Source organism: Nomia melanderi, chromosome 8, assembly GCF_051020985.1.
Source record: "Nomia melanderi isolate GNS246 chromosome 8, iyNomMela1, whole genome shotgun sequence".
In the NCBI taxonomy this organism is placed as follows: domain Eukaryota; kingdom Metazoa; phylum Arthropoda; class Insecta; order Hymenoptera; family Halictidae; genus Nomia; species Nomia melanderi.
The window spans coordinates 14,211,916-14,230,644 of NC_135006.1; the positions used below are offsets into that span (position 1 = coordinate 14,211,916).

Sequence of the window (18,729 nt, forward strand, 5' to 3'; positions counted from 1 at the left end):
ATTTTTAAATGCCGCAAACAGATTCCGGAATGAGAATAACTTTTCTCTGAGTGATCATGAATGTTTTAAGGTATCTTGAAATTAAATATTTTTGTATAGGTAACCTCAGAAATGTAATTTATTTTATGTGGAAAATTTTTAGAAATTAAATGTAATACCAAGGTATAATGTATACATGAATTGTTTTTTTTTTTATTAAGCCTAGTAATTTGTTATTGACATTTTAGCAGTTGTTTATCAAAATTTATTTGGGTCTCCAAATTTCAATTCCCTCTGTACCAGAAACAGCCAGTACTTCATTTGAATAATCAATCTGTGGAGTGAAATAAATTGTAGGAAGATATTTTATATAAATCAATGTTTTCTTGAATACTTACACTAGCTATTTCGCCATAGTTAGAGTCTAAAGTAACAAGGTGTCGCGGAGGATCTGTGGGAGTAGCGATTCTAACTGTCCCATCCGTGGAACTGGTGATCAAACATCCTGGTGCAACATGTACACCACTAATAGCTTTTCTATGTCCAGTGGGGTACCACTTCACCACTTTAAAATCTTTTTTTGGGTCCAGTATGTGCAAATATGACCTATTGTCTCCTACATAAACTATGTCTTTTTGCATAAATATACGCATGGGGAATCTTGTGTGCGAAATCTGTAATATATTCGTGTAAATCATTAAATTACTCTTGCCTAAGATGATTTCTTTAAATTCATATCTTACAGTAATGTTGTTTATAGTCTTTCTTGCTCTTTGATCCCATACAGATACTGTCTTGTCTTCACTGGCAGATAGAATAAACTGGGAGTTCATGGCCAATGTAACAACAGCCATTTTATGCGGTTCGTACCTTGCAATCGGGCTGTAACCCCTTCTTGCGTCGTATACTAATACACTTTTACAAGATGATCCTGTAGCGAAGAGGTCTAAATCCGGGCACGATGTGATACACAATAGGGCGCCAGTGACGATCCTAAAAATATTCATTGCTCATGTAAAACGTTATAATCTTCAAGAACAATACATCTCTTCGCATAATGATTTCTGGCAGAGCGAACGAAAGCATGCAAAAAGTGCTAAGCCGTTTTCCTGCATAATTTCGATTTGATTTAAGAAGCTTTAAAAAATAGTACCTGCCGTTTAGCAATAATAATGTTCTAATAGTATATTATTAGACAGCTATTTGTTAAAAACAAACACTCATGCCTTCCTCGCTCGACCTTTCCATAACGAGAGCAGCGAAAATAACCACATTAGTTTTCATGTACATGTCATAAGTCATGAACTTGACAAGACCAGTGTTTGTAAGTCTCCACGCTTTAACACTTTGGTCCCAACCGCAACTGTAAACTATATTATCTATTGATGTTAAGTCCCAAATCCATCCATCGTGAGCTAAGTCTACCCGTGTAACATTTTCTTTTTCACTGCCTTCTCCAGGAAGCTTCCAACATACTAAAGATCGATCTCTTGCTCCAGATATACAAATACTTCCATTCTACATACAAAGAAATCAATAATTATTTACCATACAATCATAGGAATCATATAAAATAGCCTACTGACCTGCATTAATAGCAAACCATCAATAGTACTATACTGTACATTGCTAAGAGACAGTTTTTCTATGGAATCTTCTTTCCTCCATAATGAAGTTTGTTTTTCCAATGCGACACAGGATAACTTCCAAAACAGTTCATTATCTTCATCTGAAAAAAAAAGTAAATAATACAGTTCAATCAGAAGTACAAACATTATTGATACTATTAGTAAGAATTATCAATGTGTACATTCTAAGTAGTGGTGTGAGATTAGATTTCTTGTTAAATTTCTGGAAAGTAGATAAATATATTTGATACATAAAACATGTTAAAGGATGTCTAATTATTTTGTACTATAATAGATGGAATTTTATTTATTTACAGAATAATTGGTCATGCAAAGCTCGAGGTGCTATCAATTTGAGCTAACCAGGAGACAAAATTGGGTAATCCGTATATGGACACATGTGGCTAATTCTCACTTTCCATAGTGAGTCGTCCTTTAAAACATCATTAAATTGTTTACAAACTAAGCTCAAACCATGTACTAAGGTAGATGCATCTAGGAAGGAGCAGATATGGAGAAATATCTGAAATAATAATAATACAGTCATGTTAATTTTATTTTGTCATGACTTTCTAAAGAAAAACATGAATTATTTTAAAATACTTGTACTTGAATTCATATATTATTTTATTAAAAATATGACGACTAAAATTGCAATGCGTATAAAACTATTTAAAAAATTTTTTAAATGGACTCATCATCATATGATTGAATGTGCTATATAAAAAATGGCGACCGTGTTCCACTGACGTTGCGATGAAATTCTCGAGATGTTCTACTTGCTTTAATAGTATAACGTTACAGTTCACTGCCTACAGAGTTTATTCAACTTCATACTTTTACTTTGGATATATTTCTTCGTTTATTGTTCATGAAAACGTTAATCATACGAATGCGCTACAACTTCAATGACAGATATTCCATTGTTTGTAAACACGTAACATTGTACTTACTGTATCTATAAATCTACTTTGGTGATTGAATAGAATCGGTAAAATTTCTTAAAAATTAAAACCGGTGAAAGTTAATTGAATAAACTTTGATATTAGAAGCTTCTTGACAGGTATTGAAGTATAATATACTGTTAGTTCTATTTGTGCAATCGATAAAACTTTCACACGTACGTATTAGTAAATAATGAAAAGAATTGACAATACAAACCTCGATTGGAAGATCCAATAAAGACAATCGAAAGTCAGTTTGATCATCTTCAACTTGATCACAACTTTGTCCTTCATCACACATTTTAATCGAGGATGGCCAATATCGAATGTTATACTTTTAAACAATATCATTCAATTTACACTTAAGCGATACGATGATTCAACGTGCAGTAAGAATGATAAGAGATCACTGTTGTTTTTTTACTGACGTTATTATTTACTGTTTTGGTCCTCGTGCGCGATGCGGCCTTGCATGGGCACATGACTCACTTACGATCTCCGTTTAGCGCACTTGAGGACCAACTCCCAAGTAGCAGGGCTGACAACAAGAGCTACATAAAATTTGAAATAAATGTACAATTCGAAATGCAATAAATTTTAATCGAAATAGACTTTTATTTCAATTATACAATAATAAGAAAGTAAATAAAGCTAAAGATGTCTTTTTAAATAATAAATCAGTTTATTAAATTATAAATCAATGTGCAACATTGTTTCATATCAGAATAATAGAGCAGGCAATTTGGAATTTTAAAATCAATTCTTTTATCTCACTGGTACAACAATTGACAAAACGTAATTAATAACTATAATACAAAATATATGCTCCTGACACCAGGAAATATAGTTTCATATTCACAATATTACATACTATTTTCAAAGTAACATTTTTTACATTTGTTTTACATACATGGCAATAAGGAGATACCATCATTCATTATGAAGAAGCAATTTTAAGTTAGTCAGTGTATAAAATCTTAAGTACATTGCATTTGGAAGGCAATACTTAAAGAGAAATAAGATAATGATCAGACCAGATTGTACAGCATTATCGTAAAATATTTCTCTCCATATATATTGTGGTAACACTTGGTTAATATTTATATATTGTCGTTACTATGTTGTTTATTTATCTCTGATTACAGCAACTTTATTCGTAAATGCAAACACTTGTGTACAAATACAAAAATATATTTTTGAACAAAATATATCTGGGTATCTCACTTTTTAATACAATGGTATTATCATGATTTGTAATAATTACATTTTTGTACACAAATGAATGTATTAAGTAGACGATTTGTCAACAATGTTATAGCAATCACCAGTTTTCGTACAAAGTATACAAAGATATCATAACTGCAATATGATTTCATGGATTACAATTGAATGTTTTGAAATAATTTGTAAAGTTAATTATCAAAAATGAAAATATAGCCCCACTTGCAGACCCTATTTGCATAAATGCACCTGCCCTTAAGAGCATTGCTGGTAGCATTGTATTTTTAAGTACTGATACAATGGTCAGTTTTAAGTAGGAAATAAAAGCTACCAGACTTGTCCATGCTATCACAATTAGAAAAACACCCAGTGTTGTTTCTTGCAATGGTGGATCAGGTGACATTAATGCTAAATATGTAACATAACTTCCAATAGCTAAGCATACTATAGATAAATAAGTAATATGTTTTACGTCAGATACCACAAACCAGTATGCTAATAAACAAACTAATGGATTTGCAAACTGGGCAAATGTAACTGACAATTTGTATGCTATGTTTCCATAAGGTAAGCAAGAGTAAGACTGTATGCTAGGAAAAAATCCGTTGCTGAAAAAGCAGCAAATAGTTAACAGTATAAATAAATAATATTGCATTTGCGGTATCAGGCCGTTCGCATTATTGTTACATAGATCCGAGACCTTGTTAGTTTCTTTTGCGTGGTTTATACTTCGCCTATTGTCCAATTCGTTAGAAATGCATGTAGGTGTTTCGTTAGACAGTGTATCGTCAGACTTATCAACATTTGTTGTACTTTGTACTAATGACGAATACTCTAAAATGATAAACGCAGTTAACGATAAAAACAAGACGATAAAAATAAAAAGAAAATACTCGCTCGAAGAAAATTTTAAATTCATTTTAGAAGAATCTGTAGTATTCTTATTATAAGTTGTACATTCAGAACTATCTGCAACTCCCTGAATTAAGGCAACTATACTTGGCAGTACTCCACTTAATCCTTCACCAATGAAGAATGATACTAAGTAATTTTTCTTAAAATTTCGGAGGTATGGCATAAATAATACAGAACTAAAACAGCCCACTAAAGCATTGAAGAATGTTAAAATAAATAAATTCAAACTATATTCAACTCCATTTATAACTGTCTTCTCAGAATGGAAAAACGTTAGAAAACCCATCGCGCAACTGCCTAAAAACAACAGACATAATATCCACCAAGATTCATTTATCTTCCATTGAAAATGTTGCAAAATCAGATAAAGCAAAGGTCCAACATTTGCAGATTGTACCACCAGCACTAGATAAGATGGTAAAGTCCAACCTTCAGGCGAGGTACTGATAAGCACTGGTAGTTGCACATATATCCCATTGATACCAATCCAAGTAGATATACCAAATATAGTTATAAGAAGATGTACAATGATGCTACTTTTTCTCTTGCGTCTTTCTGAACCTTGCAAAACATTTGTCATGTTGCCATTTATATGTAAAGAAAAACGAAACGTGGACTTGTTCCTGAATAATAATTAAGAAGAAATTGAATGTACAATTAAATAAATTTGTCTTTTAAGAATTACACGTATAACCAATAATACTCTCACCTAAGTATGTTTACAAAGTTATTTAAGTGATATAATTTTCAAGACAATCTCACTAACAGTATCACTTCATATTATGCCTATGCATGTAATAATTCTCGAGGTACTAAATTGTTGATTGTAGTTCTACTACATAGTACACTCTTGCCAGAGAAACTGATGTGATGAAATCGTATTACCTATGTCTTCAACTGTTGCTTAATCTGTACAATAAAATTTATCAGATAAAATACAAAGTTTGACTAACTCAAATTGACAAAATGACAGTTAAATTTACAATGATATATGGTTACATACTTTGTAGCTAGATATAAATTCACATAATCGAAATTTTGATTAAACTGCTACAGAACTGATGACTGCAAAACACTAGTGTTTCTTTAGACATGTATACACATGGCAAAATTGCACATTTTCAGCTGAGACATTTGAAAATATAATTTACAATTATGTATAAAATATTTATGTTTAAATATATAAAGCCTTTTTAAGTCAATTTTCTACTAAATCAAATTGAATTTCTCTACACTATTGATTTAAAATTTAAGTAAAAATGCATTATATATGTATGCATATATCTTGAATTTAGTACTATTTCTGTATATTTTTTTATAAGTTACTTTTTACCCTGATGTCTTCTATTGTACGCAATTATAATACCAATAATGTATGTATATAAGCCAACACTGTACTTGAAATGAATTTATTAGAACTAAATCCACCTATGTTTATGTAAGTCAACTATTTCTCACTATACTGTTTCTTTCCTTTACACAATACTCACTAACATCAGAAACCAAAAGCAGTGACAATGTTTTATCTTTTCAACTAACTGTTCAGAATTCTTTGCATAATTATGTAACATTTATATCATTAAATTGTTCAGTTATCATACAAGCTGTCAGTGTCCGTCAAGTACTGAACATGGAGAATAAGAATGAAATACCTTTACATGATTAACCAAGACAAATGTAGCTACTGCTCCAATTAATGAGCCAACTTGTGTTGCCACACCAGTGTAATACAGACCTCTGCCTGGATCAGGTCTGAATAATGTAGTAATACTCAATTTTATGAATCCTATTAAACCATTAATTAAAATCCAAGATAACACAACTAAAAATTCACCAACCCATGAATTCTGTAAAGGTGGGGTAGGTGATGCAGCGGCTAAAAAGCACACAAAACCAGACAGTAATAAAAGAACAGTCGTTAAAACACTAAGAAGGCTTACTTTTGGTACTTTAATAACAAAACCTAAACACATTGCTAATGGTCCAGCCATTGAAGACAATGTAACAGTTAAATGGTATGCAACATTTCCATATGGTAAACAAGAATACGATTGAATACTTGGTAATGTACCATTACCTAAGAAACAAACAAGTGCCATCATAACTAATAAGTATGAGTACACCTGTCTAGACATCGTCCAACCAGAGTTTGTTTTATAACTTGGTGGTGCTCTTGTGTCTGTTGGTAATGTCTCCATGCTTCCTGGCGGCTTAACACGCTCTCCAATAGCAACAGACAGGTTATTTAATCCTAAGAAGGACAAATAACTCAGGAACAATAAGCTACCAATGAAAATAAAGAATGCTTGACACGAAAATCTAGGTTCTGGATAGACAGAGGAAAATTTCAGATTCAGTGAGTCTGATGTAGTAGTGTTCATGCACTCTGGATTTCCACCAACACCTTGGATTAATGCTACCACACTAGGTACAAATCCACTAAGTCCTTCTCCTACAAGATACGATATCAAATAAATTTCTCTGTAGTTCCTCATATAAGGCATGAATAGAACTGAACTCGTACATCCAACAAAAGCCGTTACAAACATTAGTGACAAAAGGGCAGTGGAATGCTCATTGCCAAATATGACTGATGTTTTCTGATATACGAAAGCCAATATAAAAGTGGCTAACGATGCTGCCGCTAACAGCATATAAGTAATATATTTATCACATGCCCACGCACTATACCTGTAATATAAAATCACATTTATATCACTACTATTATAAAATTCATAAATTTTATATTATATCCAATACTTACTTTATATATAACGTGTAAAGTATTGGTCCCAAGTTGGCAAATTGTACTAATATTACCATGTGTGCTGGAAGACGCCATCCTTCAGGAGCATTATTTACTAGAAGAGGTAGTTGAACATATATACCGTTGACACCAATCCATGCACCAAGACCAAACATTAGTGCAAACAGGTCAACCAGCAACCTTCTGTTGCTTAATCTTTGACTTAACATTTTTGGTGCTTTTTCATGTATTAACAGTGGATCTACATAGGTTGACCGACCTTGTCGGTAAGTTTTATCCTGTTCTTTCGCCGTTTTTCTTTTTTGTTGAAATAAAAATTGGCAAATGATACACCTTAAACAAGGTAATGCGGTAGGCAGTAAAAACGTATGTCAAACGTTCCTTCCTTATATTCACTATTCTTCGAATTGTCTTACGCAACGACAGTCTAATTAAAATATGTGTCAAAAGGAAAAAAGTGTATTTTCTTTGATATATCAGCTATCTAGATAATTATTCAATACTGCTTCGGTGTTGCAACACAGCACTTGTAGTTGGTGTTTCTTCTTTCCACGTAGGCACTTTACGGGTTTATTCATCTGGCTCAAACACGTTCCGTATTTATTTAACAGCGTTTCAAGACATTTTTCTGCCGTTTTCTTGCGTCAAACATAACCTATCAAACGTTACGGGACATAAGATAACCCTCAACGAATTCAACGAATTCCGTGGACGCGCATGTACGTTTGAAATTCGCGGCTGCGTGTACTAGATTAACGGGAAACCGTTAGAAACAACATGAAACTACGACACGACGACAACGTACATGCAAATTGTATGACGGTTGCCACACAATTGCCGTTTCCGATGATTAATCGTGACTCGGAACTGTTTCGTAAGTAAATACTGAAATTGTTACCGTTTTAGTTTCTTTGACGGGGTTATCAATATATTGGCAGATATATCGGGCTATACGTAATTAAACGACGATCCTACTCAATCCCAATCGAGAAGACGAGCACATTGTCCTATTTAATAAAGTTGATTGCCATGTGACTTTCTATACCAGCTCTAATTGTTACACAGTTTAATCCACGTCTTTAACGGATTCGTTGCGGTTCTTGTGGTATCTATCTTTTTCAATGGATCAAGATAATATTTTTTATTTCGCGGGTGCAGTGTAAAGTAATTTATCACTATCTACGTTCACTCTGACGAGTGCAATAATTTGCACGCTGAATTTTTTGCTGACCTATTCAACGGTTTCATATTTCATCGATAAATGTAGCATTGAAGAAGGTAACGATTCATTTGCTTTAAATGCTTGATAGAACGATAGATCTGGTAGAAGTGCTAATGCGAATAATATGAGAAAATAAATGCAACAATATTTAATTAAATTCTCAATTTATTCTGAACTACTCAAAGCCTCTAATAAAAAAAATAATACTATATTTATTCAACTTTCTAGAACAACAAAGAAAGGTTTGAGACATAAAAATAAAATCGCGAGCTACTTCAAACGGATATTCATAATTGACTTTGAAAAAAAAACCATTTATTGACTTTCTTTATTGTGTGTGTTCGGTAGTCCGTTACAGAACATTCCTGTTGAAATGGTAGTGGTGAAAGTTTCGACGAAGTGTAACGTGAATCAACGTCGGATTAACTTACAAAACACATAACAGCCCGACGCGGTACACATACAGTACATAAGTCACTATATAATTGAATGTAAACATTTATTTATTGAGTTACAAGTGGATAGGGGAGGAAAAAGTAAGAACCACCATCAATTGAATATAGCAAGAACTTTATAAAAGACGAGGCAGACTCACAGATGGTTTAAGTACATTAGTATATATAATATATAATATATCCTCAAAACTCTTTGGGAAACATGTGACGGTTGCGATCGCATATATTTTTTTGTTTTGTTTGTTTCTTCTGAATAGATCACACGGATGAAAAGAGGGGGTCTGTCGTTTGCGTTAAGTAGGTGCGTTACATCGTGCGTAAAAAGTTTACGAACATACATCAATCGAAAAAGAGTCGTCACGAGGGTTAGAAGCTTGAAAAAGGAAACACCGGACTCCCTCTGGTCGTAGGTGCCATTAATTACCGTCAAGGAAGGAACGCATTTGTAGCATCGTCGAATCATGATTGATCGTAAGTCACCGACTTAATCGTACGCGGGATACAAATGACAATAAAATGTTTATATTTCCTTTTCTTTTTCTTGTTTAGTTCTTTCGCAACGTCGAGTCGTTTATCATCGAAGTTTGCGGCGAGGCTACTGCCTTTCCCGTTTCTCTTTCGACTGACGATAAAATAATGGCGGTCGGGCGATACGTCACCGGAAGCGGCGGCGCTCGTACACGAAAGAGGAAGTCCTCGTGTCGATAAGAAAGAACGTGTATGCCCGAACCGGCGTCAAGAACACGGAGAAAACATACTTTGCGATAAAATTCGCCGCGATTCAAATGATCACGAAGTGGTAAATCGTGTCTCGGACGATCGAACTAACGTGGGCGGACGTCACCGTGAAAATAGCTAAAGGGACCGTTTTATTGTTTCATGGTGTCGCCGTCTGCCAGCGCGCATATGATATTACATATTATCTTGTAAACCGTTGAATTTCGTTACTTTTTCTATTTTTTTGTTCGTCCTCTTTCTCTCTTTTTTTGATAGAAACATTCGATGGGAGTGATGGACCGGCTTCGATGATTCGATCGGAATGCCATCGATCGGTTATCATCGTTCGCCAAGCGTCGGATTATGGAATTTCTCCCGAACACGATCGAAGCTAGAAGAAGCGTGAATAGAAGAATCTCTTCGCGCTGTTAATTAACACACTCGCAGCCGGCAATTCTGTCTCGTTCCGCGAAGGATGTAAGAAGACCCGGTGTTACGTCAACGGCTGCGAATGTGTTCGCCATTCAAGTCGCTCGAGGAATGCAGAAGTTATGTAAAATCGCAACGGGAAAGGAAATGGCGGAGCGAGCGTCTGTTTCGCGACCGAATATTCTATCCACTTTATGATATGAATTCTGCAGGGCTGCTCCCCCCGTTCCACCCGTTCGCTGTATGCCGATAGTTATGCCCTCCATATTTCGGATCTCGATTTTAAGGAAAAACCGATAACCCGGAGCCGGAGCGGCGATATTAACGTCCGTCTCCCTCGAACCCTGAAAAGAGTTACAGACGCGGAATATCGATGGACAGAAATTAATTATGCGACGTCTGGAGTGGGGGATAGCAATATCGGGCCTGGCCCGTAGAATCAGGTCTGGGTTAGAGGCCAGATATTTACATAGCCGAACAAAACCCTTTCGTACTTTTATCCGGCCGGATCGAAGCGTTTTAACATCGCACGGCGCTGTTTAAACGTCTGCAGCCCCCGAAATTATTTAGCAACTTTGTTTGACTGACAACAAAAACTTGAAACCGCGAACTATCGGCTAGCGAATCGAGTCTAATGTCTCTTGAACCATCGAATGACGATGTTTAGAAAGATCGGCTCGTTTAGAAGTATTTCAAAGGCATATCTAAAAGGATCGATGAGTAACGGGTGCGACTGGACTTTGGCATGGCCTCTCGCGCAGTCGTCAGAGACGTCTGTCCTTCGAGGGTTAACACGATTCGGAACAGTTCTTCACGATTTCAAGTGATCGTGGTAATAATCAATTACCTCGAAGGCCAATCTGCTACGAGAGGCTGACGTAAGTAAATGGGATCGCGTGGCGGTTGTCGTTTCGTCTCCCTCCCGTATAAATCTCCGCGTGGTTGCGAGGCAGCGGGAATGCTCGAGCGATAAGACGCGGGAGGAGAAGCTGGATCGGCAAGATAAGGGGAAATGGACGAAAGATGGGATCAGATAGGACACCGGGATACAGGACTCCTTGACCCGACTGGCATGGCGATCCGTCTGATAAATCCCGAACGTGTCCATTCCGCTTCGTGTTCTGCGTTCCTAGGCGACGTTTGCCCACGCTCGGCCCTCGTGAGAGTGAATTTAATTGACTGAAGTGCCGAGCCGAATCGCGGGCACGAGGATCGCGAACGCGCGACCTCCTTAACTCGCCGGCACAACACATGGAAGCAGAGACGCGTTTCATTTCGGTCCAATTCTGGCCGCGTTCGTTTGTCATCTCGAGAGCGCCCACGGTTAGCTACGTTCGATCCCGCATGAATTTTGATTACGGGAGTGTAATGGTCCGATCATGATCAGAATAATCTCGACGGACGCGCGTTCGTCGTGGCTAACGTTTCTCGTGTTTCCAGGTGTTGCGCGGAGATCCGGAACCGAATCCCACCTATCAACATCGCGACGAGACTCCGAGCGGAACTCCGTGTGGATCGTCGCGCTGACAGACTTTCAATTGTTTCTTCCTTGATCGGATTGGATGCGATTGTCAGAGCTGCTGTCACGCCTGCCGCAAAGCGTATCGATAGAACATTTCTGGGAGTTTTGAAATCGTGAGGCGGATGGTTGTTCGTCGGACTGACGGGGGCTTGGGTGCGGGCATGGTAACACTTCCGTCTTGCTCGCGGAGGAACGGCGCGGAAAGAAAACCGAGCTTGGCGGGACGCTGTCGCGGTACGCTTCGTTCGCAAGTACGATCGATAAAATCTGACAAATTACACAACGATACAATTACATTAGATACAATCGGGCCTGGTCGCCGACGATTCCGCGAACTCGGCTCGCTCGGCGTCGGCACGTGCGGCTATCATCGGAGCCGAGTTCGAGGATCGTCGCGTTTTGAAATCGGAGACAAGCTTCGGAGACGCATTGATGCTCACGCGCGCATCGTCGTACAATAAGACGAGAAAGTTTTGAATCGAGGACAATGCGATAAGTGCGGTCTCTGAGCCGTGGACCGCCTCCTCTACGTTTCCTTTCCTTTTAAACGTCTGCGGGTCCTCGGCCATCGTCGTAAGCATAGGAGTAACCGTCGAGGATCGGAAGATCGATCTCCTTTCCGCGATTTTCTCGCCTTTGATCGCGGTGAACCCAGAAAGATTCAATTTTTCTCTAATCTTCTCAACGCGGGCGACTTTGCGGCCCTTTGTCGCCGCGGCACGGCGGGGAAAACGTAATCTTCGCGGCGATATGAATTTAACCGACCGCCATATTAAAATGGAAATAAGACGTCGCGCGAGTCTCTCTCTCTCTCTTTCTCTCTCTTGCTCGGCCGGAATTGAATAAATTCCCGCTGACTCGAAAAGTGAGTTCTCCGGCGACGGGAAGATCATTCTGCGGGGATAATTACGGCCGAGGTGCTATTTGTTAGCTTTATCTCGCGAGTTACGTTTCCTCGGGCACCTCGGGGAAACCCCGAGTCCGACCCACAAACTATGATTAGGATATCGTTAGCGCGACACCGCGGACTATTATTCTTTTGCGATTAGAATATCAGTGCGTTAACGTATTTCGTTTGCCGAGCAAGAGGGCAACAAGCTTAAAGCAGAAATTATGGGCGACGTTACGGCGGCGAGTTGCAACACATAGCAGATAGGATAATTATATCCGAAATAGTGGCGCGAACTGTTACGCGATATCTTAACGCGGCTCGCTGGAAACACGTTGAAGTTCCAAGGGTAATGCATATTTAGGCGGGCAACCGAGGAGTCGAGGGACATAACGAAAATGGCGGCCGACCGATCGTTCGCGGCGAACGGAAAGGAGACTTGACCGTGCCGATCCTCGTCAGATCACACTATGCTTTGCACACGTATATAGGCACAACTCTCGTAATCTTCTTTCGTAAATCTTCAACAGTTTAGTACAGTTATATACAAAGTATACAGACTCCGCTACATCAGAGGAGGGATAAAACTTTCATGCAGTGTATTCGTGTCCCGCGGTGCGCTGGCGCATTAACATCACCGATGGGAGGCATGATTTATCGCTGAAGTGTCCACTTTGTTGACTCGGTGCCTCCTCTTTGTAACACTTGAGACGATATCGGATCGATACAAATTCGTTCGAGTACCGAAGATGACTGAGTGGGCGAAACATAAACTTGTAGTCAATCGCTTACGTATACTACGGCGCTCGGTGTTGCGCTGGAGATTAATCTTTATAGTACGATATCAAACAAGATGGTTTCAGATAAATCGCCCGTTGATTAATTTCTGTTTGCGGTATTTCTACTATGTCTGATAACAAGATTTGCGTTTCAAAGAAAAATACGATCGCGTAGCACGATTACGCGTAGATCGGATGTTTACTTTCGCTTTAGATAGAACAGTATTTGGACTCTGTGTCGAAGTTCCGTGATATTACCTCGAAACGTTCTGTCTGAAGTTTAATAGTAGATAACGCAGAAAGAATTGAAATAACGAGTCATGAAAAATTCAATAAAATCAGAGACACTTTGAAACAATTTAATCGAGATGTACGATTCTAGGATGGATGGGTGTCATCAGCTTCCAGCATCGAATGCTTGCAGCCAGCCACCGCGGGACTCGACGAGTCTCGCGTGATACAGGTGCGCACGAATCACCTGCGGGCACACGTGTGCCGTACACGACGAAGACGACGACGACGACGACGACTTATGGTGGTCAATTAAACCACCGCGTACACGGTTCTGGACTGACGGTGCCGTATCGATCGTTAGCTACCGATGTGGCGGACCTGCACACTGGCGTCGCACGTATTGCGCCCGTACACGTGTCGCAGTGTGTGGCGTCGCTCGTGAGTACGATTAGAGAGAAACGGAGAAAGGTAACGCTAGAAGGACCGCTCTCTCGGAACGGGAACGGAGCCTTTAACGGGACGCCATGTTGGAATCTCTGAAACGCGTTGGAGGACCGTTGAGAGGATACTCCCGAGTACTTCGACCCTTTCAGTTAAGATGCTTGTCGCACTGTCGCACTCAATCATTTCCGAGACTTCTTCTACTCGTGTCCTGCATTTTAAATCGCGAGTCCGATTCGTTCGTAACGAACATCAATTGTAGATGAAGCAACTTATACGCTCGCGTAATCGGTCTTAACGACCTTCCCTTAAAATATACTTCTACGAGGCTAGAAGGAATCCTTTGTTGTCGGTTGCGAAAGGATAAATGTCAAAGATTCCGGCAATGTTTCCAGTATTCGAGTCGATTCGTCTCCGTGAACAGGGCCACGCAGTCATTCGGAAAGGGTTTCGCGATTGCATCGGCACGTTGCATCGCGGTGATCGATACCGGGAGGAGGATGGGCTCGAGTTGTAGAAATCTCACAGTGTCGAATGTCGGAATTGAGTTGTACAGTTGCTTCTCGAAACGAGACAAAGATTGATTTTGTTATTTTCAGGTAAACGCGCGCGCGCAGTTAGCGTACGAGACGCGGACCAGCGGTTCCTGAACTTACCTTCGCTCGAATCACTTCACGGCGAATCGATTCAGCGGGGAAACGGGGGAACGTAAACGTGGAGAGCCGCGTGTATACACCTCTAAATAAAACATTCTTGGAGAGCTCGAGCTTCTCGAAGATTAGACAAGATAGGATCCTCTCGCGAACAGCTTCTTCGAGATCGAAGTGGGAAAGGGTCCCTCGAATACTAAGAAAACAAGATGCAGAGGAATTCGGGAGCAGCTGGAGGATCGAGAAACCAGGAAATGGGATGCGGGATTTTTCGAAGAAGTTCTGAAGATTCTTCGAGGGGCTCTCGGGAAGCTGCGGGTCAAGGTTCGCGAGACGTTCAGGAGCCTCTGGTACAGATTCGTGTCCCGATTTCGCTTCGACGAAATGAAGTGTTAATTGGTGCGCTTCCGTCGGGCGAACGAGTCAGGGGAAAAAAGAGAATCTCGACGGGCGGTCCGTACGGTAGCCAGACAGCGAGACTAAAGTTAACATCGAAACGTCGATCCCGGAGTGCTCGGCGGTATGGGACGAGCAGGAAATTAGGTGACAAGCATCGCGACCCTAAGGTTCAAAGCGCAATATCGTTCCGAGGCCCTGCGCGTGTTCACACGGCGGAGAACGTCGTCTGGTTCTCGCCGGGTAAAACAAGTGAAGCTACCTTCGACGAGCAATAAATTGGCTGGCTCTTCGATCTAGGTCTTACACGTGACGCGCCGTTCGTGTCTCTATGGTCTGCACGGGGGATATTTATTAATTTCGTTGTATCCGACCGCGTCTATTTCGTTCCTTTGAAACTTCCATCTCAAGACAGGGGTAGTATCACGAACAGGCTATCCTGGACTTTATGTAATTATGATAGAGTTCTTTAGCCTCAATTCAAACTCGATACTGCGAATAATGCTTCGCAACAGGCGTTGCTAAAGTTAATAGCGATACTTTCCAACAGCTATTGAACGCATGTTCATTTCAATGTAATTCATTATTTACGTTCCCGTAAGTTTCATCGTGTACGTTTTGTTTCAAGGGCGTTGAATTCGTCGTTCATGGAAAGAAATATTCATCGGGCTTCGTAATATGGGTAACTGTCGCTGATTAGAAAGAAAAAAAAAACGGTAACAGTCGAGTTAGAATATTGGATTGGCCCGTGCAGACGGCGAATCGAACGCGTGTTTCGCCACGTTTTTCACCTAGATCTTTCGGCGTGCATCGAGGAAACTAATGGCCGCATCTAGCCGAACACCGACGCGCTGCTCGTGCACCACGTTAATTGCTCCGCAACGAGATCGAACAACGCCCCTCCGGTTCGCCTACTTTCGGTTTATGTAACATCGACTGTACTCTATGTATTTATTTTATCATTTTTTTTTCCCTCTGTTTTTCTCCGTTTTTTCAATGTTCTTTAATTCGTTTTAGGATGTGTACGTAACTACGATAAATTTACGCTGCTTACGAGTTCGCGGCGACTACGCCGCACGGATCCATTATTATCAAAGAAGTCGCAGACGATAGGTGAAAAAAGTCTTTAGAGGAAAATAGGTATTCTTGTTTGTTTGCTCCATTTTTTTTTCATCGTTTTTCTTTTTTAGTAAATTGACAAGTAGATAGAATCGTTATCCGTGTTTAAACGTGTAGAATCGAAATCGAGGGTGGACGAGACCGTTCTTTCCGTGTTCCGCTTCCATTCCCGTATGTGTTCAGCCGTCGAAACCCTCCTTGGTTCCTACTCTCTGTGTTCTGTGTGTGGTTGGTACGTGTGTACATGCGTGTCTGTCTCTGCGCGAACTTCGACCGGACTTCCAAATCGATTATCGACGCCCAGAGCCATCCTGGTTCCGTCTTCCGTTGGTTTCCCAAGCACGAACAGTTCCGTTCAAAGTTTCTTGGTTCCTTTTCAGCCGGGCTATCGTCGTCGAAGGACAAGACGCTGTCGCGATCCTTTTTTCGTCGTTCACCTTCTTGGACTCCGTCAGCGGAAAAATGGACGAAAGTGTGTGATCAACCGGCTGTCCCCGTTAGTGAAACCATTCCAAGCGGTACGATGCGTCATCAACATCATCATTATCATATCTCCGTTCTTCGTCGCTCCCAGTCGCCATATTGTCGATATCATCAGAATAATCTGGTTGGCGGGCGTATATATATATAGCGCCCGTGCAAGAAAAGAAACACCTTTGTATGCCACTGAACATCATGTTAGGGGGAGCTTCTTTCGGTAGCATCATCGACAGCCAGGGTCGTGACGTAGCGCGACCGACGATCCGACCAGCCCTCTACGAAAACATGTAACATCGTTCCGCGGCGTTTGTTTTAACCGGCTACCGTATACGTACACACACACACACATATATACATATACATATACACACATAGATATATATGTGTATATATACACACACATATATACACATATACATATACGCGTGAGTCGGGTTCCATGTATACATATATAGTAAATATATATACTCGCGTCCGTCGTCGCAAAAAATGGGAATCATCGACGAACTGGTTCGGGTGCGCGGGATCATCGTATAGCCCCTCTCTCTCTGCGTGTGTGTACGTGTGTGTGCGCGCTTGTGTGTGTGTGGTCGACGCGGGTCACAGGCATGCACCGCGAGAAAAATAGAATCCGGTCGACGGGCGAGCGGACGATTTCCTTTTGGTACTCTCCGTGTCACTCCGTGTGTCACACACGATCACAAATTGGTCACTGGGTGCATGTGCGTGTGCGTGTGCGCCGTGTGCGCGAGCTCGCGAGTTCCCGTTCCGGTTCGCGGATTCCCGGACTCGCGTCGGTCCGCTGGTCCGTCGCGTACGCGATTCTTCAGAGCGGCTCGCCCCGTCTGGTGGCCATCTTGGCAGCCCTGGAAGCCAAAGCGCCCAATGAGCACACGAGACCCGTCAGGGTCTCCCAGAAAGTGGTCCTACGTCTTTTGTGCGCTGCCTGACCGACGTACCCCAAATAATAGCCGGCGTAACGGTCTGTCCCGCGGTCCGACGCGCTGTCCGATCTGCCGACGCTGGAACGCGCCGACTTCGGCTGCTGCACGATGCTCCGCCGATGCTCCTGATGATCGACGCTCTGCCTCGGCGATCCGTCCCCGTACCTTTGCTGGTAGTACTGGTTGTCGTCCGTCTCGTAGAGGTGTTGCTGCAGCTGGACGTTGCTCAGCCGCCGGTCCATCATCCTGACGAGATTCTGGTGGACTCGGCGGTCGTTTTCCTGCACGATCGGCAACTGCCGTCTGCAACCGCCGGCCCCCGGCAGCTCGTTCATCTGTTCTACTTGTCAGGCATATTCGGTGTCGGTCGACGCGGACCTTTCCAGGTGCGGCTGATGGCCGGCGTGGTGCTGCTGGTTTTGGTTTTGCTGTTGCTGCTGCTGCTGCGCTTGGGCGTACGCCAGGCTCTTCTGGTAGCTGAACAGCTGCCTTTCCAGGCTGTAGTTCTCCGCCTGGAGGGAGGCGATCTCGCGTCGCATTTGCTGATTGTGGATGCGGCACACGTCGTCGTACTTGTGGTAGGTCGCCTGGAACAGCAAGTGGCTCTCGTTCCATTCCAAACGGATCCTCAGTTGCCCTTTGTCCGTGAGGAACAGGGACTGGTTGTCCTTCACCTCGTTCGTATCGAGGTTCGTCTCCATGATTATGCCCTCGTCCACGGGCTCTTGAGAGTAATACCGACTGAACGGGCCGCCGGGCAGGCTGATCGCGACGGTGTTCGGCTCCTCGTCCCGGAGTAGGTAGGCCGACCAGCTGACGTACCTGGTGACAGATCAAGTTACCACTGGTTAAAGAACTTCCGTGTCTCCATCATTGAATCCGTTTACGAGCATTTAGAAATCGATGTCTCTAAAATCGTCTACCCTAGACTCGCCTGAGTACGGTTTCGAATCGACAGGTCTCATAAGTATTGCATACATTCAGGCGTCCAACTCATT

General features: G+C 41.2%; 5 protein-coding genes and 1 long non-coding RNA gene across 22 annotated transcripts in view; 1 reads left to right on the top strand and 5 right to left on the bottom strand.

Annotated features, from left to right (window-relative positions):
* Positions 1 to 105: 105 nt before the first annotated feature.
* Positions 106 to 3,080, bottom strand: LOC116423802 (F-box/WD repeat-containing protein 9). Of its 6 annotated transcripts, none has more exons than XM_031969408.2 (7): positions 2,769 to 3,080; positions 1,971 to 2,130; positions 1,566 to 1,708; positions 1,268 to 1,497; positions 723 to 972; positions 378 to 653; positions 106 to 313 (listed from the first exon to the last, which is right to left on the bottom strand). In XM_031969408.2, the coding sequence occupies exons 1-7, from the start codon at positions 2,850 to 2,852 to the stop codon at positions 245 to 247; spliced, it is 1,212 nt and encodes a 403-aa protein (XP_031825268.1). In that variant the 5' UTR covers positions 2,853 to 3,080; the 3' UTR covers positions 106 to 244. The 6 variants fall into 6 exon arrangements, with proteins under 6 accessions (XP_031825268.1, XP_031825271.1, XP_031825269.1 ...); XM_031969411.2 differs by lacking the exon at positions 2,769 to 3,080 and adding an exon at positions 2,561 to 2,734; XM_031969409.2 differs by lacking the exon at positions 2,769 to 3,080 and adding an exon at positions 2,445 to 2,552.
* A 131-nt stretch (positions 3,081 to 3,211) lies between these two features.
* On the bottom strand, positions 3,212 to 5,547 carry LOC116423800 (solute carrier family 52, riboflavin transporter, member 3-A). The gene is made up of 2 exons (XM_031969406.2): positions 5,397 to 5,547; positions 3,212 to 5,310 (listed from the first exon to the last, which is right to left on the bottom strand). Exon 2 carries the CDS (start codon positions 5,265 to 5,267, stop codon positions 3,924 to 3,926), a length of 1,344 nt encoding a protein of 447 aa, XP_031825266.1. The 5' UTR covers positions 5,268 to 5,310; positions 5,397 to 5,547; the 3' UTR covers positions 3,212 to 3,923.
* A 746-nt stretch (positions 5,548 to 6,293) lies between these two features.
* LOC116423801 (solute carrier family 52, riboflavin transporter, member 3-B) lies at positions 6,294 to 7,675 on the bottom strand. Its single transcript, XM_031969407.2, has 2 exons — positions 7,452 to 7,675; positions 6,294 to 7,378 (listed from the first exon to the last, which is right to left on the bottom strand). The coding sequence occupies exons 1-2, from the start codon at positions 7,661 to 7,663 to the stop codon at positions 6,295 to 6,297; spliced, it is 1,296 nt and encodes a 431-aa protein (XP_031825267.1). The 5' UTR covers positions 7,664 to 7,675; the 3' UTR covers position 6,294.
* Positions 7,676 to 8,101: 426 nt separating this feature from the next.
* Positions 8,102 to 16,825, top strand: LOC116423803 (uncharacterized). 11 transcript variants are annotated; one of them, XR_012999276.1, is made up of 5 exons: positions 8,102 to 8,328; positions 9,389 to 9,602; positions 9,681 to 16,135; positions 16,206 to 16,328; positions 16,688 to 16,825. It is a non-coding gene; the product is annotated as an uncharacterized LOC116423803 (long non-coding RNA). The 11 variants fall into 11 exon arrangements; XR_012999283.1 differs by lacking the exon at positions 16,688 to 16,825 and having other exon boundaries at positions 9,681 to 12,050; positions 13,850 to 13,930; positions 14,742 to 16,401; XR_012999285.1 differs by lacking the exon at positions 16,688 to 16,825 and having other exon boundaries at positions 9,681 to 12,033; positions 13,850 to 13,930; positions 14,742 to 16,401.
* LOC116423832 (uncharacterized) lies at positions 16,332 to 18,066 on the bottom strand. The gene is made up of 2 exons (XM_076370377.1): positions 17,747 to 18,066; positions 16,332 to 17,653 (listed from the first exon to the last, which is right to left on the bottom strand). The coding sequence occupies exons 1-2, from the start codon at positions 18,064 to 18,066 to the stop codon at positions 17,614 to 17,616; spliced, it is 360 nt and encodes a 119-aa protein (XP_076226492.1). The 3' UTR covers positions 16,332 to 17,613.
* The window catches only part of LOC143174153 (uncharacterized), a 161,494-nt gene continuing 159,096 nt past the window's right edge, over positions 16,332 to 18,729 (bottom strand). For both annotated transcript variants that reach the window (XM_031969468.2, XM_031969471.2), the window contains one exon: positions 16,332 to 18,553. In XM_031969468.2, the coding sequence (XP_031825328.1) occupies positions 18,079 to 18,553 (475 nt within the window). In that variant the 3' untranslated portion in view covers positions 16,332 to 18,078. The remainder of the gene's footprint in view (positions 18,554 to 18,729) is intronic.

Coding starts and splice junctions, on each gene's coding strand:
- LOC116423802 (XM_031969408.2), bottom strand. CDS start 2,852: ATGTGTGATGAAGGACAAAGTTGTGATCAAGTTGAAGATGATCAAACT. Junction 1,498..1,565: donor ATGGTTTGCTATTAATGCAG/GTCAGTAGGCTA, acceptor CTTTGTATGTAG/AATGGAAGTATTTGTATATC. Junction 654..722: donor AGACTATAAACAACATTACT/GTAAGATATGAA, acceptor AATATATTACAG/ATTTCGCACACAAGATTCCC.
- LOC116423800 (XM_031969406.2), bottom strand. CDS start 5,267: ATGACAAATGTTTTGCAAGGTTCAGAAAGACGCAAGAGAAAAAGTAGC.
- LOC116423801 (XM_031969407.2), bottom strand. CDS start 7,663: ATGTTAAGTCAAAGATTAAGCAACAGAAGGTTGCTGGTTGACCTGTTT. Junction 7,379..7,451: donor CTTTACACGTTATATATAAA/GTAAGTATTGGA, acceptor TTTATATTACAG/GTATAGTGCGTGGGCATGTG.
- LOC116423832 (XM_076370377.1), bottom strand. CDS start 18,066: ATGAACGAGCTGCCGGGGGCCGGCGGTTGCAGACGGCAGTTGCCGATC. Junction 17,654..17,746: donor TACGCCGGCTATTATTTGGG/GTACGTCGGTCA, acceptor TTTGGCTTCCAG/GGCTGCCAAGATGGCCACCA.